At 42.0% G+C, this 26,765-nt stretch overlaps 1 protein-coding gene across 2 annotated transcripts in view; it reads right to left on the reverse strand.

The window, feature by feature from the left end:
- Window positions 1-26,765, reverse strand: part of larp1 (La ribonucleoprotein 1, translational regulator) — a 76,143-nt gene that overhangs the window by 22,102 nt on the left and 27,276 nt on the right. For both annotated transcript variants that reach the window (XM_079507509.1, XM_079507508.1), the window contains exons 2-7: window positions 17,468-17,535; window positions 15,968-16,033; window positions 8,457-8,528; window positions 4,766-4,919; window positions 2,152-2,286; window positions 966-1,127 (exon numbers count right to left, since the gene is read on the reverse strand). In XM_079507509.1, coding sequence (XP_079363635.1) covers window positions 966-1,127; window positions 2,152-2,286; window positions 4,766-4,919; window positions 8,457-8,528; window positions 15,968-16,033; window positions 17,468-17,535 — 657 coding nt within the window. The remainder of the gene's footprint in view (window positions 1-965; window positions 1,128-2,151; window positions 2,287-4,765; window positions 4,920-8,456; window positions 8,529-15,967; window positions 16,034-17,467; window positions 17,536-26,765) is intronic.

A 26,765-nucleotide genomic window follows, 5' to 3' on the forward strand; every position in this document is an offset into this window, starting at 1 on the left:
TCGCATCGATGCCATTCATTTGTCACACACGTAGCGACATGGCAGATTGAGAGGAGACAGAGAGGTTGAGGGGAGAGAAGAAAGACTCACCCGTGCGTCGCAGACAGTATAACAACAGGACTGTCACTGCACAGACGCTGAAAGAAAACGCCACTAAATACCTAAGAAAAACTATTTGAAAACGTTTGCGTTGTCGTACTTGTCCTCCTTGCACTTATACACTCCACACACGTGCAAACACACAAACACACACACACGTGCACGCACGCACGCACGCACGCACGCACGCACGCACGCACGCACGCACGCACGCACACACGCACGCACGCACGCTGAAGGAAGGGACTGCTGGTGGTTATAAAATATTTCACTCGCTCTGGAGTGAGTCAGAACTTAAGACTCAGTCAGAACACAAGAGGCAAGATGGAGTCCAACCATTAACTGATGACTTAAGTAGACATGAAACACAACTCACCACTGTTCAAGGACGCACAGGGAAAAGGTAAAAAAAGGACAGAATGTCCGTTGTGGTGAGAAAAGTTGACAATGATAATTGTGTGTGGCGGCGGCCGCGCTACCGCTACGTGCCTGCGGGGTGTGCTCATGCACGCGCGTTGGGAGCACATGCGGCTGTGCGCTGTTTGGGGATTAATAGTTATTAATAATTGGAGAGAGGAGATATCAACCAGCACAGCAACACAACAATCCGGTAGGCTGCGCAAATTTCATCCCAGGACTTGTGGCAACAATAATCATTTGTAAAAATCACAGTATACATTATCTGACCCGCCTCAACCTGGCCCGCAAATAAAGTGAAAATGTCATGACTCGGCCCAGCCCGCCCTGCGGTTAACCCGCGGGACCTGCGGGTTACAGGTCGGCCCGCGCAACACTAGTGTGTGTGTGAGAGTGTGTGTGTCTGAGTGTGTGTGTGTGTGTGCGTGCGTGCATGCGTAAAGACATACCTCGGCCACCTCGGCCGCCGCGCCCCCTGCCCCTCCCTCTTCCGCGGCCGCGACCTCTGAACCCGCCGCGGAACGGCGCTCCCTCGCTCTTCACACTCGACACCTCGTCGTGGTCGTCGCGCCACTCGCGCTCCACCCGCTCGTACTTCTGACTGTGCCAGTCTGGAACACACAACCACAACCAGGTGTTAGAAACAAGCTACCTAAAAGGTTCGTCGTGAGAACTAAAAAAGTGTTGGAGCATGACACACATGTTCTGTGTGCATGTACTGTACACGCATGCAGCCATTTCTCCATAAGCATCCACCAGACAACCTGGACTGTTTGCACTGTACACACACCTGACAGACATGACACAGAGATTAACCACTTAAGCCCTATACACAAAACAAAATGAAGAACAGTGAGCAAACACAGGCATGTTTTTACAAATAAAGGTATGTAAATAAACTTAAAGTATACTGTATAAGCATGATGTAGATACATAACACTTATAGCACAACTGTTCAGAACAGTTTTGCCAATGTAAAACATTACAAAATGCTGGACCTTTTTAAATGTATTTATATAAAAAAGTCAATTTGATATTGATTTTATTATTGGAAGATCATGTATGTGCCAAACAAACTTTGAGACCCATTTCACCATGAAATGCAAATCATTGGGGAAAATATGTTTGATTATCGACAGAACTATTGAACATATCTCACCAATATTTGGAGTTATATTGTGTAAGTAATTGTACTTTTAAGTTGATTCGTTTAAAGTCCCCCATTAAGAGCTGGCTGAATAGCAGCTGGACATACTTATAACCAAAGATTTCAGATAACCAAGTTGTTTCTGTTGATTTGGTTTTCTTTTACACTAGAAATTGTGTTGGGAGGAAAAATGTTTTAATGTTCATGACAATAACCATTATGTGTTTATTTTATCTTCCTTTTCAGTAATGTCTCTTCTGTGTGTCAATGCCGGGATCAGAGTTGTTGTAGTTCTCTCCATTGATATTCAGTCAGAGAAGAGACATGTGAAACTCATCACTTCCACTGCACGTCCACTCCGGAAGCATTTAGCGGGCATACATAGCATAATGTATAGTTCATGTTACTGCCACCCAAACATGCCATGCTGTGGCTCAGGGTGTTGACAGGTCACCCAGAGCGAGGTGCTCATGACATGGTAGACTCACCTCGGAGGTCATTCCTGGCGTTGGGTGGCATGCGAGGGGGCTCGTTCTGCCGGCTGTTGTTCCTCGAAGCAGAGCGCTCCCGGGGGCCCTCGGACTTCACCTCGATCATTAAGGGAACCCACTTGTGCTTGTTGCCTGCCGGAAGGTGATTCCACAGAAGCGACTGTGTTAGAACTCAGATTCAACTTATTGTCACTTAGATGCACGGTTTAGGTACATACATGTGAAAAACCTGCGCTCGGCAGTTCCAAACATGATCATAAAAACATGATTTAAAAAAAAAACATAAAAACACTCAAAATGACTATTCATTCTCCGAATAAACCTACATTTGGTGTACAAATTACTTAGTTAGCTTTGTTTTCAAATATGATGCTTTGTATGGTCCCGTTAATATTAACCTTGCAGCAATATTTTAAAAAGATGCATCATTAGTCCTCATGATAGGATTATTAAATAAAGGTACACAGTGACCTCTAGGCAAGCAACCTGCAAAGATCGATGATTGAGAGTACATTGTTTGAATTCATTAAACATTGTGACTCAAATGTCTTATTAACTACTTATATCCTATATAATCTGTTATGTACGATGATCCGTGAAAATATCCCAACTACAAATTCACAGATGCTCACCCCAGAATTGAGAACGCTACGTTTCATGTGGTTTACCAAGTAAAACAGTGCCAGCCAGTCTATTTAGAGTGCTGCAATTCCTTTACTGGCCAGCAGGCTGCATCAGCAGTCTGCTTGCTGAAAGAACCTGCACTTGTGTGTGTGTGTGTGTGTGTGTGTGTGTGTGTGTGTGTGTGTGTGTGTGTGTGTGTGTGTGTGTGTGTGTGTGTGAGCAAGCGAGACAGACAGCATGTTGGGACAGCGGAAGAGGCTTGGAGTTAAAGCGACGTGGCCCTGTGAGTATCCGCTGACTGGGTAGGTACGAGGACAGAGCGAATGATTGACAAAAGAGACTAGAGGGTGAGTGAAGTGGAGGAGGGGGGGACTACAGAAAATGATAAAGAAGGGAGAGGGGGAGTGGGGAATGAAAGGGAAAAATAAATGAGAATCGGAAAGGCAGGGGAAGTCAGTTTCCCTTTCTTCGTTTCCCTTGTCATTGAGGACAACCTCTTACTCTGAAGGTCAGAAAAAACATTCAGTAGTTGGTTGACTGACTGGCTTGCTAGTGGAATTTAAACCCTTCATTGCTGCCAAAACAGCTCAGCTATCAGGGTCTCCTGGTTGTTGCTATGCGGTAGGCTCAAGTTTAAAAGGTGTCCGTGTTCAATGTCAAGTGCCGAGTGACGCCTTGGCGACACGGTCAGTCACTGATATGCTGTCATCCACTAATTGTCTGAAATAGTTCTCTGCACCATTAACTTGATAATTTCACTGAGAATTGGCATAATTTGATCATCTGAACCACTGCAATAGAACACCCTGCAGGTTTATTGCAAAAAAATAACAACATAAGCCATGTATGAAAGAAAGAAAAAGAAGTTCAGATAAATTGCAGATAATACTGTACCTGTGCTGTCTACTTTGAGACTTCTACAGATGTATCACAGACATGTTATGGAAAGGATGGACATACTCTGGCCAAACTATCATACTCTGGGAAAACCCAGATGAATACAAAGATGTCTGCACCAGGAAAACCCCATGGCCATGCCCTCGGCAATGTGGTGTCCAGGGAAAGCCAGAGGTTTGAGGAGATGTGACCAATTGGAGCCTGTCTTGTTTAATTAATGTTGTATGGCAGTCGTTCTTAAAGCGCAATAAAGCGGGGTGGGGGGATTTCCAGGGCTTCCCCGGAAACAGTTTAACCAATCACGAACCATTTAAAAAATACGTGATCTACAAGCTCACACACGCCACATCGCAATGAGTTGTGAACGCTTGTACAGTATATTGAGTTGTGAGCGCTTGTACAGTATATAACCAAAAAAGAATGAAGGACACCAGGTTGAAGGTTGTTATACAATTTCACCAGCTCAGATTGTACGATTCTCTCTACCCGCCTATCAGCAGAGACAGTTGCAGAATTCTGTAGTAAATACAATGCAACAATAAACATCTCCTCTTATGGGGGTCTTTGCTCCTTGGCACCAAGGGGTTGTGGCTTAAAACATGATCAATTTGGGAGTCCTTGACATGAAGATGATTGAGAAACACTGTGCTAATGTAGGGAGAGCAATGCAGGTCCAGCCACAGTACAGAGAGTGGTCTGCTGAGTTGCATCGTCCAGCTGCTGTGCGGTGTGGTTTAAACCAGAGATCTATAGGTTGTAGAAACTGGCTCTGAACACACCAGAGGATGCCTAAAGCGTAACAAAGTGAGTTACGGAAGTGGACTCGATTCATTTCATTATTGCCGGTTCAGATGGGAATATTTCACAGTCAGTTGACGAGGATGCCGAACATGTATGTTTACATTTCTGTGGTCAAGGGAAGGGATACTGAAATATGTGAATCTTGGAGATTAACCGAGGCTATCCATGATGATGGCATGTTGGTATGAATGACAAAAGGAGAGAGTATGTTGAGCTTGCATTTGGGGATGCAGGGATGGGGCAATGTGAACAGTTAAGCGTTTTAATGATGGATAAACGTAATAATCACCTTTCTTCTTCTGTCCGTTCTTCTGGGAGTCTTCATCGCCGTTCTTCTCCTCCCCCGAGTCATCTGACTTGGTGGCCTTCAGGTTTTCCTTGCTCTCCTCATTACTCTCTCTCTTCTCCTTGGGCTCCTTCTTGACCGAGGACCTCTTAGGGGCCTGGAGAAAGGGGGGGGGGGGGGGGGGGGTCGCACATAGAGAATATTTTTTTCCCCACAAATGCCAGTATAGACTTACGCAGCGGGGGCCTAATAATCGCTGGAGTGCCGGTGGAGAATGCATCGCATATACACTCAACCACACCCATGACAAGAACAACAATGCTCCTTTGACATTCACATGGTGGCCATTTTGCGCTTGCATCGTACCTCACCCACCGTGTATACTAGAAGAGCTAAATGCCCACCGTGTGAACCGTGAGTGTGAATGTGATTAATGATACGGTAGCCAACACTTACTGTAGATTTAGAGCTAAAAAGTTGGACTAACAGCATACTAAAATGTGTTTTATCCGTTTGTCACCAGTTTGTGGTAACTCCATGTGACCATGCACTTTATATTCCTATCCGTGTACGCCTGACACTGGGTATTGGCTCAGACTAGAAGTGCTCTCGCAACATTATCGTCTGTGAAACAAATAAAAGGCGTCTATAAATCTATAGGTGACAGACATAGATGGAATGAATGGGGCCAATAACGGTAGAGATGAGGCCATTCAGGCCAACTTTCCCCTGCACGAGTTGAGCCCGATTCATACTTCACCGTACACCCATGTTGCTCTACGAAAATAGCCTCTCTCTAAGCTCACAAAGCCCAAATGTCAAGCATGTGTACGTGCTGATCAGAGTTGTTGTAGTTCTCTCCAATGGTTTGCAGTCAGAGAAGAGACATGTGAACCTCATCACCTCCACAGCGGGTCTGACTAACGATGGCTAATGTCTTTAGCGCGTGCCACGGTGATCAAATCGGCTCGTGTTTTTATTATGTTGACAAAAATGTGAATGCCAGAACATTTACATGTGACGATGTTGCCTACCAGGGGAAATGTTTGAAGCACTGCACGAATACATAACTTATATGAACTGAAATAAAATACTGTGATGTGTTGTGAGCGTGTAGATTCACAACAGAGTATAAATTAAGCATTACAGGTATGGTATGTAGCCTAGATATCCTGAGGGGGCGGGTGGGTATGACACAATGACTGATGGGAACCAATAGAGATTTTCCAGGTGGTTATCATCACTTTCATTAAGATTCTCTTTGATCCAATCGCATCAATGTGACCCGACTGCAGCACAGAGGCCACACAGGACAATTCTAGAAACTTTCCGCAAACAAGCCTAAAAACTTTAGTCTTAACACACACGCATGATAGGGCACAGAGGAGCTCCCCGTGCATTGGTATCGTGGCTTTTTGATTATTCTTGTTCCCAGTGCTAATATTTGAGTTTAGTTTGGTCAAACACCATTCAGCCTCTTCTGCATGTTACTGCAGGGTTTGGCTATCAGCGAACACACATATCTGCAAGGTGTCAGTTCTTTGCACAAGAGTCATGCAAAGTAGCAGGCTGGAGACAAAGTTAGTGTAGTGTGTAATGCACATGTTCAACTTCATATACAATTCTCTCTCTCTCTCTCTCTCTCTCTCTCTCTATATAGCCTATCCACAAGCTCACAACACATCGCAACTTGTAGATCTGCTATTTTTGAACATTCTCAAAATAAATGTGAAAATGTCCAAAATGTTTTGAAATGTGCCTCACATAGGGGCACCAGGGTTAATGTGGTTAATCCAACAACACTCATTTCACTTAGTAGACCCACTCCAAGCGTGCACAGCTGTTATTCACACAGACTCTTCCCATTCCACCCAAACGCAACGCAAGTACAAGCAATGTTTCTGTGCTTGAGGCCCTAGTTCACAACCCCTCACACATTTGAGGTGGAGAGAACACGTTTCTGGCAAACACATGAACAAACACGGCCGTTGAAAGCTTTTAAAAAAAAGATCATGAATATACTCTCTGGGGCTAAAATCGCTAACATTACAAATGGACATTTTGTCGCGTTGCCCTATAAAAAAGTCCACGGGAGGCCACGTGACCACGTGTCACATGGTAAAGTTTCACGACAGCTACACTAAATGCTGGCCATTTGGGTTTAGGAACCCACAGCGTAACAAAAAAGAAGGCATGACAGTAATCTCCCATTCGAAATGCAGGAATGGGGGTCATGTGCAAAAAGTCCAGAATAACAATCCTCATAAAATCCTCAACAGTCAGTTTATCAATCAGCCTGCCTACATGTGCAGCTTTAACTCGACACCCGAGGGTGCTGAATGCTGATTAAGACCAACTCCATCCATTCAGTCCGGTTCAATGTCTTGATATTCTGGATTAAAGTCTCGTTTCCGACAACCACTTCACACAATGGGGAAGAACACATGTCATTGGCACGGTGATAATTAAATACCACGACAAACAGCTTGTTAGTATTGTTAATTTGTTAATGGCACTCACACGAAAAAAAAAACAATGGGTGGGAAACTGCAGGCCAACTGGCTAGGATGCAACTAACAATACTCTCTGTGCTCAACAATGGACTCTCATAGGTGGCGACGAATAAATGTACCAAAAATGTTTTTTTAACTACTGATTGCACAACGAAGAAAAGTGACTGAAAGGCAAAAGTAACCGGAGATCAGAGGAAGCAGAATTGAGCTCAACTAGATCAGCATCCAAGACGACTTCCCCTTTTCACCTGCAGAGCTGTGTCTGAATAATAATAGATCTTCTCGTATATTGTATATTATGTAAGTGCATCAGGAATGCACAGGCTAGCTGCATCACCCTGGCAGTGATATCTCAACACACTGCGACACAAACTGTACGTCAGTCATTCAGGCTAGCACGTTGCCACATACAGTGCACGAGTTATTCTAGCATGTGCTGCACTTGCCATTTCTTTCCCCTGGGCGTGTACGGTACTTGTATCAAGCATTGCATCTAATGCAAGAAATGCATAACGACACTGCTGACTAGTTGGCATTTAACCACTTGAACCCTATTCTACTTAGACTGACTGGGGTCCCACAAGGCTCTATAGTAGGCCCTCTAGTTCAACACCAATGGCCCTATTCTCACCAGTGGCTTACCCCTTTATTATTTTGAAAAACATTTTAAAATAGTTCAACTAGCTGATCTACATTGACACCTACCTTGTGAGCTTGTAGATTGGAACTATTCAAAAATGTTCTTCAAAACAGTAAAAAAAAAAAAAAAACACAAAGAAGTTTAGGGATAAGGGGTAAAGCACTGACGAAAATAGGGCCCCTAATCTCTTGGTCAACATGTCACATTGTGACGTGTTGTGAGCTTATAGATCAACCCAATGTTTGCCCCCAGAATAGGGACGGTAGCTTTCAAGGGGTTTTAAGTCCTATACATATACTTCATTGCACAATGAATAGCAGAAATAGGTGATCTACAAGCTCACCAACGTGTCACATCACAACAGGTTTAATGCCACTACAAAATGCGACACGTTGCATCGCGACAGGGTTAATATGGTTAATGAGCTTTGAGGTAGACCGCGGTGGGGTCGTCCAAAGGCCAGAAGGAGGTTGGGTCAGCATTCCCCCCACCAGCACCACCACCAGCACCAGCACCACCCGTGGCCGTCAGGTAAACTTACGGGGAATCTCCGCGAGTCTCTGACCTGCCTGACAGTCGCCGGGCAGGCCACGGTCTGCGTCTCTACCTCCATCTGAGAGGAGGAAGGCAAGGAGGCAGGGGGAGAGGGGAGGGAGGGAGAGAGAGGGGGAGGATGAGATGGTATGGGAAGGATGGAGGTTTAGACAGAACAGGGAGATGGATGAACACACGAGCACTTGCACTCACACAATTATGTACACGCAAGTGTGTGCGCACGCACGCACACACGCACGCTGGTATTCATTATACTTTTGAGAGCAATGTTTTCATTTTCACCTTTTTTGGGGTGTCATTTGTTACCCTAGATCTAAAATAGGCCAATTATATATTAAATAATAAAGTGCCTTTAAAGGACAGTTCCGTGAGTGCTGGTATTCTCTCTGTTTAGAGACTTTTTGAAAAGTTACCCTAAATCTAACCCTAAACCTATCCCCTAAATGCCAAAACCTACACACATAAATGTATGCACACTTTGGCTAATATGGGTTCTCCCATTGCACCAGGGAAGTGTGGATCTTCCTGTTGCAATTAAATCATGTTGACAATCAAGTCGTAAGCTAGCAATTCAATCATGTTGAAATTCCTAAGTGGACGCTGGCCAGGTTTATGGAGGGGTAATGAACATCTGTTCTTGTTGCTCCTTCTCCTGAGTTCTGGGAATAATAGAGAGGATCTCATCTAATCTACATGGCTGAGTCTGCATCGTTACATTCAAAACGTCCGAAAAACATTTCTGGGCCATGCCAGTTCTGGGCTGTGGATTATCTTCAGCGAGGACATAGATAAGAGCAGGGTTCGATTTGTTTAACAAGAGGAGGGAGTAGAGTAGACATACTAGACACTTGCTTGACCATTAAATCCTATATACTTGGTTGTATGACAATTAGCAAAACTAGCCCATCTACAAGTTCTTAACACGTCGCAATGTGACAAGTTTGTGAGCTTGTAGATTGGCTATTTGAAATATATATATTTTTTAAGATTTGTTTATTGACTTGAAATATTATTTTGAAGTAAAAAAAGATATTTCTTTAAGAAAATATGGCCCAAGTTGGGCCACCAATGTGTTTAACGTACATCACATTTAATTAAATTGTTGAATTGTGAACTCCTCCTCCTAAAGATAGCATGATGAAGGTCTAACACAGGGGTTTTCAACAGGTGGTCCACGGAAGTAATGCAAGTGTCACTGGTCCCTGACCATTCATTTAGTAATGTAGGATTTGTTGATTGTTTTCTTTCCACTAATTGAGACCTATGATGACCGTCCATGTAGTCATTTACTGACAAGTTGGAGGTCAAGAAATTCAACAGAAAATGGGAGTTAGAACCTCAAACGGGAGAAGTGCACCGGATTGTCTGGTTGAGACATTATTAGCCTGATTAGTAGTCAATGGACCATTGGTTGAGTATTGTTTGGGATGTTTACACATGGGATGCATAGCAAGTGTTACAAAAGCACAAATCTTAGCCCATATCCCCAAACCAACACAACAGTGGTCCCCAGGTTGATTCTAAGTGAAAACCCCTGGAAACGTTGTTTCCCATTAAAACCTTTATTTGCATTTGAAGACAGTGTGCGGGAGTTTCTTCTTTTTCAGTGCGTTCAATCTAAGTCTAAATTTCCCACAAGGAAATTGCATCAGTCTGACCAGAAGCAGGGTATTATAAAACATATCCCCGCCGGCCATAAAAAAGGAATGACCAGAGAGGGGGTATATATCAAAAGCAAGAGGCATGGATCTCCCCCAATGCCACCCAGCAAATGGAACTCTGGATATGAGTGATATGATGGTGTGCGACAGTGTCGGTGAATGCATGCGTGTGGAGCATCAGGCTGTGTAAATAATGATATCAGAAAGCTGAATCATTCTGCCAAATGTGCTACCGTGCCACAACAGCGCACTGAAATGGGGACCTCCATTGGGAATGAAAGGGTGGTGTACTGAAGATTTTATACTGACGAGCGAGCAGCAACGCCACAATGTAGGTACAACTCTTACAAGTAATGTAGATATATACTCTATTACAGTGGTTTTCAACCTTTTTTATATCAGGCCCATTATTTATTCGGCATTTAAGCCACGGACCACCATTTGATGAGATTTCGCCAGGCAGGGCGCAGGCCCAAAGCTAAAGATGTTTTTGCCATAGTTTTTGCCCCTAAAAACGAATCGTCCCTGGTTGGTAGGACATTTAATAGTGGATTCACACTGCACTCAGTGTGCCAACATTGTCTGGGGCAGACCAGACATTTTAGGAGAACTTGTATCAGTGGATGGTGATGATAGCCAAGGCGGGGCCCGCGGCTTGTCGGCTCCACCCAGAACACAGGGGACACAAGCAAGCTACACACAGGAAATCAAACACCACCTGTCACAGACATACATAAGTCACACTTATGGGATTAGCATTGTGGCCGAGGTCCATTCACTTCAATTGAATTAGGGAAGTAGAGTTGCTTTTATATTCACAAGGTGGTAAATCATGAGCCATGAAAGAGTTCTCGACCGCTTAAGCCCTATTTTATACTTTGGCTATTCAAAAATAGCAGATATACAAGCACACGACATGAGCTTGTAGATTGGTTATTTATATTTAAAAATATCACACCTGTGTGAAATGAGGGGCGCTAATATATTAAAGTCTGACTCATGTTGCTACGATTAGGTGCTGTAATGGTGACGTTAAACAAACGGTGTCAAAACAAACATTAAATTCTCTTTATTGTTAATGCCATTTAATGTTTGTGTTAGGGACAAGGTGACGTAAATTTTCCCTTCATTGTCAATGGTGTTTTTAAAGCAAACATTGAACTAAAATCAAACATTAAACCTGCATATAGGAGGGGCTAGCACCCCTCAAAAAAAGAAAAAAAATGTCCTGAAGATTTATTTTTTAAGTCTTGGGATTTTTATAATCTATGAAATTTGGTAAATTTAACATAAATAAATGGAGAATGTAGGCTCTATGCCTCTAGCATTTAGAAAATGTGGAGGGGGGGGGGGGGGGGGGGGGGGGGGGGAGACTAGAAATATTAAATTCTGGCAGTTCATTTTTGTGATCACCAATCACAGGTTTTAAAGCACCGAGTAGACTTGAAGTAAGCTGACAACAACCTGACCACGAACTAAAAACAGACTGCACTCCCAATTCAAACTCTTGATAATCCACTACAACAGTTATAGAAGCCAAAATAGTCGAATGCAAACAAAAGGATGTCTGTGTCTGAAAACCTCACATTTGTCTTCACCACATTATGCACACTACCCTCTCAACAACACCCCCCGCCCCCCCCCCCCCCCCCCCCCCCCCCCCCGCCTCTCCAATAAGTTATACTAGTCCTACACTTAAGTATCAAGAATGCACAATTTGCGCAATTCCATAAGTGATGATTTACAGCTTTAAAATGTTACGTGGGGCCACAATGTGCGATTGACCGGCCATATAAACCCTAAGAATAGCATCGGCCGCTTTTATTATAGGGGATCCCTAAAAGGACATCCCTTCCCAGGACTTGCTCTCGTACCCTCTGGCCAATGCCCTGCTGGTTATTTCTGGCTCTGATGACGTGAAACAACATTTTCTGACCCCCTGAACCCCCCCACAACTCCCCACACCCCCCCAATCGGGTGATCGGCAGATGCGTTCCTCACGTCCTCTCCGCTGCACCTTGCTCAGCCACGTCCCGTCTGTCTAAAAAAAGGGGTTTAGCTGGGTCATTCTGCCAGCGACAACCTATCAACCTATCGCGCAGCCTGCCCAGCAAGCCCAGTTTAGAAATAGAAATGGCCACCTGCCCAGCTCAACTCCACTCCGCTCCACGGGGGGTGGGGGGGAATTCATGCTGTTGCAGCTACTGTAAGGCACGGCAAAATGAGACACATGCTGGAGGTGTGTCTGTGTGTGTGTGTGTTTAGAGAGAACTACTGATTAACACCTGTGGAAAGTAGAGGATAGGAGGAGAGAACCCCATACCGGGTGCAATGTTGGCTCACTGACTCGTGGGCTAAACTACAAGCCGGAGTAAACAGTGTTCAATTAAGATGACAGCAGGCAAACACATATACACGTGCGCTCGCCTGGCCAGTACAGTACATAGCGGTACATTCTAGAATGTTCTCCCTCCAATTGTTAGAGAAGAAGCAGACTCTTTGGACATTTTTGAGGGGCGCTAGCCCCTCCTATGTCCAGCTTTGAGGGTCGTGTAAACACAAACATTGAAGACAAAAGTGTGTAAATACAAACATTGAAGACAAAAGTGAGGACGCAAATTGTGATTGGCCAGAATAAGATGATGTATGTTTTAATCTATTAAAACCCATCTTTTTTTCCCCTTGCATTACGGTTGCTCCTAGCTTTATTGATTTTTGAGGGGCGCTAGCCCCTCCTATATACAGGTTTAATGTTTGTCTTTAGTTCAATGTTTGTTTTGTAAACGCCATTGACGGGACAATTTACGTCATAATGTGCCTCATTAAGTCATATTGTCTCTTTATTGTTAATGGCATTTAATGTTTGTGTTGGCACCGTTTGTTTTACATCACCATTACATCACCATATCAACATGAGTTAGACTAATATATTAGCGCCCCTCACTTCACACGGGTGTGATTTTTATTGTTGTGTCCACCTCTTCTTTTAGTACTGTGGACTATATTTACAGTTATGCGCTGCACTGCCCCATATTGATTGTGTCACACTCTGCTCATACGTGCAGGCACATTTACACTGTAATTGTATTCTTTGTTTAATGTGTTGTGTTGTATGATTTGTTGTGAAGTGTACAAAGAGGTGATGTTGCACACTAAATATATAAAAACAGAACTGAAACTGAACTGATTTGTACTGTGTGTGTGTGTACTGTAGTACTCCACCACATCAGTTCCATTTTCTTATACCTACTATCTGAAGTTTTATCGGGTTTTTGCAACCAATTTTTCACCCAGTAGCTAGCTAGCTGTGAGGCGACGACAGCACTACAGACTGTGCCACCGTGGCCACAAAAAAAAAACCTCTTTCTTGAGGGAGATTTGAAATCCGTTAAATTAGGCTTAATCCTATGTTGTCCGTCATGATTCTCTTTCTGCTTTCTTCTTGTTTGAATTCTCACTGCCCACTCTGCTTTTCTGGTTCTCATTTTGATCTTCATGTATTTATTTATTTAGAAATTTCACTTAAGCCCCTTGGCATCATGCAGCATCTCACTTCCACTATCTTAGCAGACAATACCCAATCTCACTAACCAGTCAGTCACACAGTGGTGCATGCCTCACATAACGGAGCTAGTTTCTTTGTTTAGCAGGCATTTCCAGGCTCTACTCATTTTACCAGAAAAAGGCAAACAAACTCCCAGTTTGTTGTGTTCTACTTTTCAGACTCTGCTTAGAGGTCAGACGCCTGCCCGCCCGCCCACATACTCCAACGGCCGCTGCCAAAGAGGTCAGAGGGGACTAACCCCCTCACAAACTGTCAGAAAAAGCAGCCTTAGGGACATAAAGACAGTATATCACCACCACACGTCAACTGCTCTGCCTGGGTGTGCTATGTGTGTCTCTGTATTGCGTGCTGCCGTTGCCACTGTGTAATTAGCCCTCTGGACCACTAAAATACCTATTGTAGCTCGCTAGACGGACAAGTCAAACGGGAGGGGGAAAATTATCCATCACATATTTTCCTCCCATTGGGCTGGTTTAGATACAAACTAAATCAAATGGTAAAGATTAATGGACAGATAAATCGCTCTAATCTCGAATATGAATACACTACAGTGTCAGTGGATTCATTCATATATACACACACACAAACACACACAAACACTGAGCTTGTAGGAAAGGTTCAAGTGGTTATTTGTAGCTATTATTTGTGGCTATTTCACCACAAATAGCTGATCTACGAGCTCACAACACGACCCAATGTGAGCTTGTAGATCTGATATTTCTGCGAAGATGTTCGGTGTAGAAGGAAACAAGAGCAAACCAGGCACAGTTGCAACTCAGGTCCTTTTCACTAAAATGGTAAATGGTGCATTTATATAGCGCCTTTATCCAAGGTGCTTTGCATAGATTGTGCATTACATTCACCCATTCACACACACATCCATACACCGATGGCAGCGGAAGCCATGCAAGGTACCAACCAGCACATCGGGAGCAATTTGGGGTTCAGTGTCTTGCCCAAGGACACTTCGACATGTAGACAGGAGGAGCCGGGATTCGAACCGCCGACCCATGGATCATTGGACGACCTGCTCTACCTCCTGAGCCACAGCCGCCCACTAACAATAGAGCTGTGGTTTTCAACCTTCAATATTTATTCGGCATTTGAACCACGTGCCACCATTTGATGAGATTTAGCCTCTCACACTAAAGAATATGTTGTCGTCGGTTGAATAAGATTTTGTCCACATTTACATGCTGTATTGATGTGGTACAATAGAAGAGATAACGATGATCAAAATAACAATTATTTTGCATTCTCCAATTGTGTAGACTTTTTAAATGAACTTAGTAATGCATATTGTGGCACTTGTTTTCCTATGTTGTGTTGAAAAAAGAAAAATGTGTGGTTCTATATACATTGATTGAATAAAAATACATTAAAAAAATAAAAAAAAATAATGCAGATGTTTAACAAAAACGTAACTTGAGAGCATAAAATGAAACCAAATGTACCTGTAAGGGTCCATTGGTTTCATTTTACACTCTCAACAGTTAAAGATCTATAGGGGTCCATTTGGTTACCAACTTTAGCTGGGGACCACCTGGAACCCCCTCAAGGACCACTGGTGGTCCCTGGACCACTGGTTGAAAACCACTGCAATAGAGGGACCAGTCACATACAGTAGCAACAGTGTGAGTATCTGTTGATGCTAGCTAAGAAAAGCACTGCTCAGTGGGGCATCTGCCTGGACAATTATAGTCTCTAAAACATCTCATTATTCATGTCAAGGAGAGGGAGGATGAATGGTTAGAATGAGATATCTATATATATATATATATATATATATATATATATATATTCGCAACACACACACCATCTATCTGATCTAAAATGTCATGTACTAACTAAACAACGCTCTGTGATAAAGGTCACTGCAATCATCCTGTGACCTGCACCGCTGGCCGTGGGTGTGTGTGTGTGTGTGTGTGTGTGTGTGTGTGTGCGCGCACGCATGTGCATGAGGTAATGCGGGATTTTATCAGCCAGGTCATATGACAGGACACTTGTGGACGTGTGAATGTTGCCCTACTTGATCATACTACAGTCTCACACAAAAGCATCAAAATAAACGTGTCGCTTCGAGGCGTGATTCAGAGCTTGTAGATCTGCTACTTTTGGCCTTTTGAACCCTGAAAATAAATAGTTTGGCACATATGAGGTTTCCACCTGACAGCGACAAAATGTAGCTTGGAATACAAAAAGCATTGAATAAGCATCTTCAAGTCAGACATTTCTCAGATACTGAAAAAGGGACTACTAAAAACCCACCTGCATGTCTTTAGTAGCGATCTCTCCTGGGGTCGGCCAGTTGTTGGCATCACCAAAATCTCCAACCTGAACAAAACGCATGCAAAAACGTACGTTTTTCTATCACACAGGGAATAATTAGGTAATACCAGTACGGTAGGTTGTGTGTCTGTCAAGAGTAGAATCCGACGATTGAAGGATTTGAAGCCTTTCTGAAATCACAAATCAACAATGGACCCTTCGCTAAACCCCAACCCCAAAATGCCAATCCAAATAGTTTAGCAACCATTGCTAAACTGGCATATGGTCTGGCAAGCTTCCGTCACCTCATAGCTGTCAATGTTATTTTGCATGGTTGTCATACATAGCTTAACCTTAACGTCGAAAGTTACACGACTCACCCACCCAGGTGATGCAATAATACTAATCACTGTAGTTTTACCGTGCATTACATAAAAACTCCAGTCGGACGTTAAGTTGGATACCGTTTCTCCCTCTAACATTATATTGAAATAATGTGATTCACATGTTTCCAGTGCATAGCCTACTGCAGGCCTTGTTGACTAAATTTAGAAGACATTATAAAACTCTTGCTACTGAAATGATCGATTATTCATATAGAGAAATCCCATCATTTAACATGCATCTCAATGGGTGAGGCTTAGCGAAGGTTCCATTATAGCAATAAAAAGTATTCAGTTGAAGTGCACTCTGATGTCTTACAAATAAAAAATAAAAAAATAGAGAAAATGTGTTTGCATGACAGTGTGGGGTCCAAATATCCATGGTCACAGAGAAATGCTTCATCGGTCCTGGATTATTTGATGTAACAGAGGAAGGAATTCCTGGTCATAAACAATTTACAATATTACAAACCTGTGTCTGTCTATGTCTAGTGTCCCTATGATACTACGATGTCAGGCAGACAGCACAGGGTGTTGTTCCAGAATTCAGATAATAATATATAAGATATATATTCAGATATAAGTACTACTACAGCCAAAAAAGTGTCTGAAAAAGTGAACATTTAAATGAAACATGCCTCTGGGACGTTTGTCAAGTTTGGAAGCTTGACGAACTCCCCCTTGAAGCAGTTCCACTGCTCCAGACACTGCTCTGGTTCTCCAGGATTTGGAATATGCATACCAGGAAGCAAATTCTACTTCTGCACACACCCCAGAGCATGACTGAAAGGATGCTTGGTGCAGTCATACCACATATGTTGTTGAGAAAGTGAAGGGGACAGGCAAGATTAATTGTCATTGTATGCCTCTGAGCCGATCAATTAATTGTATCTATGTCAACACATTGTTAATTGTAAAACAATAAAGCCACTACGCTGCTGAAAATAAAGTGGTTAAAATTATTCTGATGACCCCACTTTGAGAACCACTGCCCTATGGCAAACAGTGCATGCATTCACTACATGCTAACAAACGTGTGTGCACAACAACACACACACACACACACACACACACACACACCCACATGATGAAGATAATCACGTGCCATAGACATTACCTTTCCTCCTCGTCTGGCTCTGGGTGGGTTCCCTGCTTTCACCACCTTGGCAGGACCCGGTGTGGACTCTGTGGAGACAACAAACAGGGTTCAATGTAGGAAAGGAAAACAGAGGGGGGTACATTTACTAACAACTTAAGCCATGCATATGTCTTCGTACGACAAATAGTGAAAAAAGCTGATTTGTATTGCAAGCTTGTAGATCTGCCAATTTCATAATTTGTCGGGAGAGGGGGGGGGGGGGTATATCCAAAGCAGAGGCTTTGATATCCCCTCCAACAAATCCAACCCCGACAACAAAGATGGCCGACATCACAGGAGGAGGCTCTGAACACTCATGACATGCAACTGGACAGAGTCGGAGTCAGAGCTGTTGAAAGAATGATGAAGAGACAAAAACACAAAGAAGTCAAGAGACCACAGAACAGATGAAGCTTATATAGGATAGATAAATGTTGGACTATTCGACTAGACTACTAACTCTTAATAATTTCTAAAAAAAATATTTTGTTTTCTCAGTCATAATTACTGTTCCGTCTGTTCAAATGAAACAAACTAATGCTGTACACAAATAGGCAGCTTGCTCATTAACGACAAGGAAGTATGCATCGTCATCGTCACCACCATCATTGTACCGAGCCACAGATAAATCTATTCATACCTTTATTATTATGGACAAGCAACAAATAGGCAAAATAGTGGGAGGAAAAATAGTGCAAAAATATCTACAGCCTCACAAGTTGTGAGATCTGTTATTGACTCAGTAAACAGGGATGGTTTATGTATGACGGTGCACAGGCCTGCCGGTGGCAATGTTAAGAAACGAACTGAGAATGAGATTAATGTCATGTTCAGGAAGAGGATTAGACAGACGACCAGTCACCAGACACACTTGAGCTGTGCCAACTGGGAGTCAAAACTAGTGGTGACTGGTCTGACTCTAGCTGAGAGAAAGTGAGTCAGTCTGGTCAGTTATTGTAAAGAGAGGCTGAAGGCCAGAGAGAGCACATAAGGAAGAGACAAAATCAACTAGGATATTCTTGAATGTGTAAATCCGTGATAATATAATTTCTTCCAAAAAAATGGCAGATTTACAAGCCATCACTTATTCGCATCACAAAGAGTTGCGAGTCTATAGATTTACTTTTTGTTGTTACTATTTTTGAACATTGGACAATTTTTCCCCACATAAAAAAATACAGCTTAAGCGATGAAAAAATAGGACACGATAGTCTCCTATCAAGATATTAACGTAGTATCACTATATTGCCTAGCCCTCAGTGTTAATTTCGTTGACTAAAACTATGACGTTCGTCGACTACCTTTTTTCACTGACGAAAACTAAACAAAAATTAGCTATGATGACTAAAACTAAGATAAATATATCTTAATTTCGTTAACAATTAAAATCCTGTATAACTAAGAAAAGTCCTTTTATGTTTGGTTGCCGCACTAGGATGTTGCACTCAGAAAATGGCGTTGCTCATTGTGAGCTTGTAGATCTGCTCTTTTCAGCATGCAACCATGGGTAAAATCAGGCATTATAGACGACGCCATCAAGGCTCGCCAAAATATTTTCATGATATTTAGTCGACTAAAACTAGACTAAAACTAACATCTAAAAAATATGATTAAACCTAACATTTTATTCACAAGACGATGTCAAAAAGACTAAATCAAACATTGCTGTCAAAATTAGCACGCAGTCTCACCAAGGCGTTGACAGCGCTCACAAATCTTGGTAATCTCCTTAGTGGACTGCTCATAACAGGGGACACTCATTAGTGGACTGCTCATAACAGGGGACAAAGCCACAGACAGACACACAGCGAGGGAATCCAGTAATGGACTAAGACCATCTTGGTCTTAACACAAACAAGTCCACATACACAGAAACTAAGTAGGCGTTGCTAATGCAAGTATGGCGCACCTCTAGTGCACATAGTAGTAGTAATACTGAATATTAGTGTGTATTTGTACAGCAGTAGGCATAATCGACACTCTAGTCTCTCGTGTCTTGCAGTGAAACCCATTAGGTTGTCAATATAGCCTACTGTATCTCTGCACTTCTGTTACCAAAACAAATAACTGTGCCTAATTTGCAATTAAAGTGGTGACACACACACACACACACACACACACACACACACACACACACACACACACACACACACACACACACACACACACACACACACACACACACACACACACACACACACACACACACACACACTCTTAATACTCAAACGTCACAGTTTCTTCAGCAGCTTATGTCATGTACAATTCTTTACATTCCTGACGCTTTTCATAATTCCTGATGAGGATGATGTGTGTTTCGTAAGCATGAAGTTCAGTTGCATTTAATCTCTCTGTGAAACGTAGATTGAAATGAATGCTGATTCTTGAACAAAGATTACTGCATGTTAAATGACAGTGTGATGTACTGTAAATGGTATCTGTTTTTCCACATGTCCATGACAAATAAAAAACATAATCGGGCATCAGATTTCTCAAGTCACAGTCCCTATTGAACAGTTAAGCTCTTAAGCCATATTTTATAATAATTTGGTGTACGATGTTGTCAGATGAAAATAGTAAACAATAGCCATTCTATAAGCTCACACAACATGTCATATCACAACACTAGCTTGTAGAGCTGCTATTTTTGAACATTTCCTCCTAATGCCCAAAATAGGGACACCACATCTTAAGTGTTTAAGGCATAAATGAACCTCTCTTTCTGCTATGGCTGCCTGGCTTGGCTACCTGCCAAGGACACTGGTAGAGCAGATATCAGCCACTCCCAAAACCAACCATGATTGGTTAAGTAGCTGCTGGTGGCATTTGCCCGCTATAGCGGACGCAGCGTAGCCCTAAGCAGACCAATAAGGGGTACAATGGGTACAATGCCAGTATACTGTACACAGCACATGTGGGATTTTAGGTTACTTCATTACGAGTCTTTAAGCGACAAATCCACCCCCTCATTTGGCTCAACAGCTGGCGGTCACGTTTGCGTGGTGACCGAGCACTTTTGGATCAGCACTGCCATACGAGTAACGAGTATAAAAGCTTTAATACAATAGAGTCACACAAAAACCAAACATAACTCGGCATGCAATTCCCAGAGGCTTCAGCTCTGATGACCAGTGGTTTGGCTATCTATGCTCTAGTCCATGGGTTCTCAACCCGTGGGTCGCCAAATTATTTTAGGGGGTCCCCAAATTATTTAAAAAAAAATAAAAAATAAATAATGGTTTTTTTTTAATTTTATTTTCACGATTTTTCAAAAATAGCAGACCTACAAGCTGGCGCGCTACGAGCTTGTAGATCTGCTATTTTTCAATAGCTAAATTATAACAATGCTTAAAACACCAAAAGGGGTTCCCGCCCAAAATGGTTTAAGGTTATTGTAGCAGTCAATTTATATTGGGGGTCGGGAGGGGGCGGGGCGGGGGTCCCGAGACATTGCCAAAGCATTTCCGGGGGTCCCCGGCCAAAAACGTTGAGAACCCCTGCTCTAGTCCATCTCATGGGAGAGAGCCGATTCCTGTTCACACATGCTCAATGGACCAGCCACTATCACAGGAATAACAGTATGTACATTTATGCTCAATGGACCAGCCACTATTACAGGAATAACAGTATGTACATTTATGCTCAATGGACCAGCCACTATCACAGGAATAACAGTATGTACATTTATGCTCAATGGACCAGCCACTATCATAGGAATAACATTATGGACATTTGCTGAGGCAATAACTGAGTTGTAGTGAGACACTGGGCCCTCATCCACCCCTGGATTAGGGAAGGGGGAGGGACAACAACAACAATACATTTGAATAAAATAATTAATTTTGGTGAGACTTTTTCTTTTCTTCAAAACAAAGTGAAAATTGCCAATCTACAAGCTCAGAATACATCAAGATTATAGATCAATTTAGTATAAAATAGGGCTTGTTTGATCAGACAAATCGATCAAAAGAAAATCGTCTGGGATTTATCCACAGTGATTCGTAAAACATTTTTAAACGTGCTTCAAGATTATTTGATAAATCGAAAAGGGCGAGTTCCTACGGCACCGCAGGCGTGCATTAATGACGATAAAGAACACCCTCGAGTGTAATATTGCTTAAAGGGATATTTCACTTTAAAAAAAACTGTGTCATTTCATCGTCTACTCAGTCTTACGTGAACACAGTTTTTCTAGTGACTGATAGTGTCGTTCTAATACGTGAGGGGGCCGTGGTTTAATTTATTTTTAAATATTGTTTGGATTCTTTAGTCTCTTCGGCCCTGCAGCAGCTTCTATAATAAATATAAAATATATAAATATATAAATATATAAATATATAAATATATAAATATATAAATATATAAATATATAAATATATAAATATAAAATAAATATAAATAACTTAAAAACTGTCTGGGTGTTCACATAAGACTGAGTAGACGATGAAATGACCCAAAGTTTTTTTGAAAGTGAAATATCCCTTTAAGCATAGGTCATTGCAACAGTGCTTCAAAACACTTCGCTTCAAGAACCACAAAGGCTTTCTGCTTATAGACTATTCTGCCTGTTAAGAACCACAAAGGCTTTCTGCTTATAGACTATTCTGCCTGTTAAGAACCACAAAGGCTTTCTGCTTATAGACTATTCTGCCTGTTAAGAACCACAAAGGCTTTCTGCTTATAGACTATTCTGCCTGTTAAGAACCACAAAGGCTTTCTGCTTATATACTATTCTGCCTGTTAAGAACCACAAAGGCTTTCTGCTTATAGACTATTCTGCCTGTTAAGAACCACAAAGGCTTTCTGCTTATAGACTATTCTGCCTGTTAGCCACAAAGGCTTTCTGCTTATAGACTATTCTGCCTGTTAGCCACAAAGGCTTTCTGCTTATAGACTATTCTGCCTGTTAAAGAACCACAAAGGCTTTCTGCTTATAGACTATTCTGCCTGTTAGGAAAGAGAAAGACCCCCCCCCCCCCCCCCCCCACATGTAGAGATAGCTGTCAAATTAAAAGTATGCAAAACCTGACCAAATTACAGTAGCAAATTCCAGCAGCCAAAGGCTAGACTGGAAACCATCAGAAGTGGGACAACTGTACTGTGTACATTGCAGGTAAAATGTTGCAATACCAATAAACTCTTACAAGTAAGAACGTGCTATGGTGGTCACTCAGTCGCAGTATTGTGCAGCCAGAAATAGCAAAAACATCCATGTAAACCTACACATACTTACATTATGTTGCTCTGTGTGTTGGGAGAATGTGTGTCCAATGCCTGTCCATACTGCTACTACTGAAATGTTTCCTGCTTAACTTATTCACTTGTATGGGTTTTGCTCTTTCAAGTAAGCCTCTTAAAACACTGGTGGTTAGAACTGCCGATGATAGCCGCTATGGTAATTCAACAACTTTGCATGATACAATACAATACTGCTAATCCTAATCTAAATTAATGCATTTTGGTGAATCGATCCCTTAGCCAAGAATCACATCAATTACGGTTAGGAGCAAAAGCCAAAATGCTTTTTTGAGTAAATGTTCTCTGGCAAACATCTAAGATCTAGTGCGGCGGTTAAGCTCATATATGGAAGGTATTGTGCATTTTATGACTAAAGCATGAAACTTTCAGAATATCACCTACACACCCCAAGGTTTGATTTCAGACGTGGAACCACTTTCTGACTGACCTCTGGTGACCTTGAGGGGTCATTGACCTCAGAATTGCATTTTTGCACGTTTTGCTCCATTATTTTCCACTATAATAATTATTTATGTTTGTTAAATGGAAGTTTTGTTCTAATGAATGGCAACTTAAACCCCAATAGTCTACAGAGATGGTGAATCATGTAAACTTTTATGATATAAATGCTATGACATTGTAATAACATTAAAAACATCTAGGAGAGCAGTTAAGCTCATATGGAAGGTATTGTGCATTTTACGACTAAAGCATGACACTTTCTACAGTGCTAGCCCAATAAAATAAAGATGCAGCTCTTCACACAGCTACAAAAAGGACTGTATGAAAAGGTATAAGGAATTGGTGGAGATGGTCAAAGCAAAGAAAGCTGCACAGGAGCTTGTGGCAGCAAAGAGTAAAAAATGACAAGAACCACAGAAGAGATAGTTGTTGTTATTTTAACATTATTGTATTGGTCTTAATTTTTTTAATGAAGTTATGGAAGAAAAAAATACAGAAAGACTTGATTGATGAGTTTGTTTGGTTTTTATATCCAATGAATATCGTTACAGTATATTCAAAGGTGCTAGTATAGGGCATAGCAGTGGTGGCCATTTTCTGGTTCCATCGCTCTGGATTAAGAGCATCTGCTAAATGCCTAAATTGTAAATTGTAATCCAGACTCCATTCATTTCCTGGTTCCATCCATCCAGACCCCATTCATTTTTCACATATAGAGATGTCCAAACAATATATATATCAATCATTCTAAGCCTATGTAATCAAGCCATCCAGGATCCTGGTAATTTTCTGTGAAAAACAAATGAAAAAACCTCAAAACAAATGCTATTATAAAGGCTAATAGTATATTATATAATTAAATATTTAAAAAGAAATCACAGAATCAAATGTTTTATCGTCATGATTCAGTAGGGTCCTGGATGCAGGCTTGATTCTATAGGCTTATTCATTTTTTATATAAATATTCGTAGAAATCTCTATGGGAAAAAAACAATGGGGTCTGGAACGATGGAACCCGAAAATGGCTGCCAATGCTACTGTACGCCCTATTCATCTCATGATTTTGGTTTTGGGGGCAGTATATGGCGAGCGTTCAGGGTTCATATGTTTTGGGGGAAGTAACTGTTGGCAGGAGTTTAAGGAGATGTTGGGAGATAATATGGTACCATTTCTGTCATAACACTTGCTACCAGTGACATCGTTGGAGAATCCAAGCTAATATAAACTGAAGACTTTATATTTTTGGAAAGTTAGCTATTATAGAAGTCATTGTTCTCACATTAATACAAAATCAAATTAAAACATTTAAATGTTCAAAATGAACAAACCTGCCTACCGACAATGTCACCGGTAGGCAAGACTCTGAACTGTCCACAGCCCTACTCTGAGACACAGACTGAGTGGACAAAAATTGTACCATAATGAGCACTAGTGAGTTCACTTATAGGCAATTCACACTGAGAGGGACTGAATCCGTTTCATTGGAACCGTTTCCGAATACGGTTGCCTGGTCCCCAATGGCCATGATTCACATTGCCCGAGATTCAACAGCGCACCCGGGTACACTTGCATAACACACTTTGATCCTCCAGATGGCGGTGTGCTTGATGGCTGGCGTGCACGGACACTGACCATCAACTCTGCGACATTATCTCCAATAAATCCAGACACACTGCATTGCATTGCCTCTTTTGGCTCTTTGCCGTTATACTACTTCACTGTCAGCCTGCCTGCTATTCACTGTGTCAGTCAGTTCTGTGCTCCAGTGTCGTGTTGATATTAGTTTGCTATGGATTCTACTTTAGCATTATTATTATTTTGTTTTACTTTGGAAACTAGATCAAGATCAGCGCGTACTGCGGTGCTGCGCGTATAGCAGATTCAACAGGAGATGGGCGGCGTTGAGAAATGCGCTGGTGTTACGCGTCGTGCAGCGTCTGTGTTTTTTTGTTGTTGACGCTTGGCTCGTCGACTAGAGATCATGTCACGTTCTAAAAAAAAAACAGTCCACTTCTTTCTTTAGGTACGCATGCATTCACATTGGAACGATCCGTATCTGAATACACTTCAACGGTCCAGAGACCCGCCCCCCATGCGGTCTCGGGGACGGTTGGGCGATCCGCTCCCGGGAACGGTACGCATCATTCACACTACCACAAGATCTGCCAAGTGGTCCCGAGTGCGCACCCGGGACCATAGTGTGAATCGCCCCTGAGAACCACAACCTCACACTCAATGGTCTTTTACCACTATCTTCATCATCTCTCTCCTCATTTCCTTCAGCCTCTACATCTTCTGTGTCTTCATCTTTGTGTATTAGACCTTATATTAATCATATTGGAAAATTCTGTTTTCTGCTTCAATTAGGTTATTGCTGCTCAAGGCCGTCAGACCTTTGAGGTCAGGGGGTAGTTGGGGATTAAGGGTCTTGCTTATGTATACCTCGACACATTGCCGGGGCCTGGAATTGAACCTGTTTCCCAGGTGGCTCATTCAGCTATGGCCATCCTTCTTGTGAATGGGTTGTAGAAGTTCCAACAGGAACTGTATTGAGAGACTATAGGCATGGTACTTTCTCACAGGGTAGGAGAGTAAGGAGACAGTATCACATTGACATCCTAACAGGAAGGAGGACAAGCACAAGCATCTGATAACACTCGATGCCTGCTTTTATCACAGACATGTTCATCAATGTTCCAATGCAGCCAATGCATGACATCAGAGTGTGCATCATGCCTTGCTTTCAGATTCCAAGACGTCTGATCTACCTCATGAGCCACTGCTGCCCCGTCACTCCACTGGATTAGACATGTCATAAAATAGGCCGAAAGACGAATTATTATATACTTTATGCAAATTATGCAAATGAGGAACAATTTCATAATTTAGTTATGGCAAGAGATTAATTTATGTAACATAATATAGATGTAGACTCTAAAACAACCTTGATATGTTGACTAAAAGCAATAACACTGTATAGCTAATTCCTAATTTGTACCTATGTTTTACATAATAATGCCAATTATTAATTATTAATGCTAATGAAGAAAGGGTGTATGACTTCACCATAATAACAGATGAATTTCTGGATATCACAAACATAGACTTTGACTCTTAAGTCACCTTTCAAAGTTAAATGGATGCAAAATGATAGCCATTTCCAGTTAATTTGCTCATTAAGCAATTGATTTGCTCATTATGCTAATTACTCAAATTGTCCAACATATAACTTTTTGCAAACAATCATCATCTGCTAGCCTATAGTTGACATTTTAATCATAAAAGTTTAAAGGAAACAACATTTATGGGTTTAACATGGGCCCTATGGCAGTTTACAGCATGGTTTGACAGCCCAAAATGTGTACAGCCTCTGACAAGTTCCAGATGTAAATTCAGTGTTTCCATGTCTAAAAACAAACTTCATGGTATATAGAAACACTGTAGAAAGTGTCATGCTTTAGTCATAGCATGCACAATAACTTCCATATATGAGCTTAAACGCCGCACTCTCTCTCTCTCCGCACTCTCTCTCTCTCCTAGATGTTTTTAATGTTATAACAATGTCATAACATTTATA

This window comes from Electrona antarctica (assembly GCF_951216825.1).
Source record: "Electrona antarctica genome assembly, chromosome: 8".
Lineage (NCBI taxonomy): Eukaryota > Metazoa > Chordata > Actinopteri > Myctophiformes > Myctophidae > Electrona > Electrona antarctica.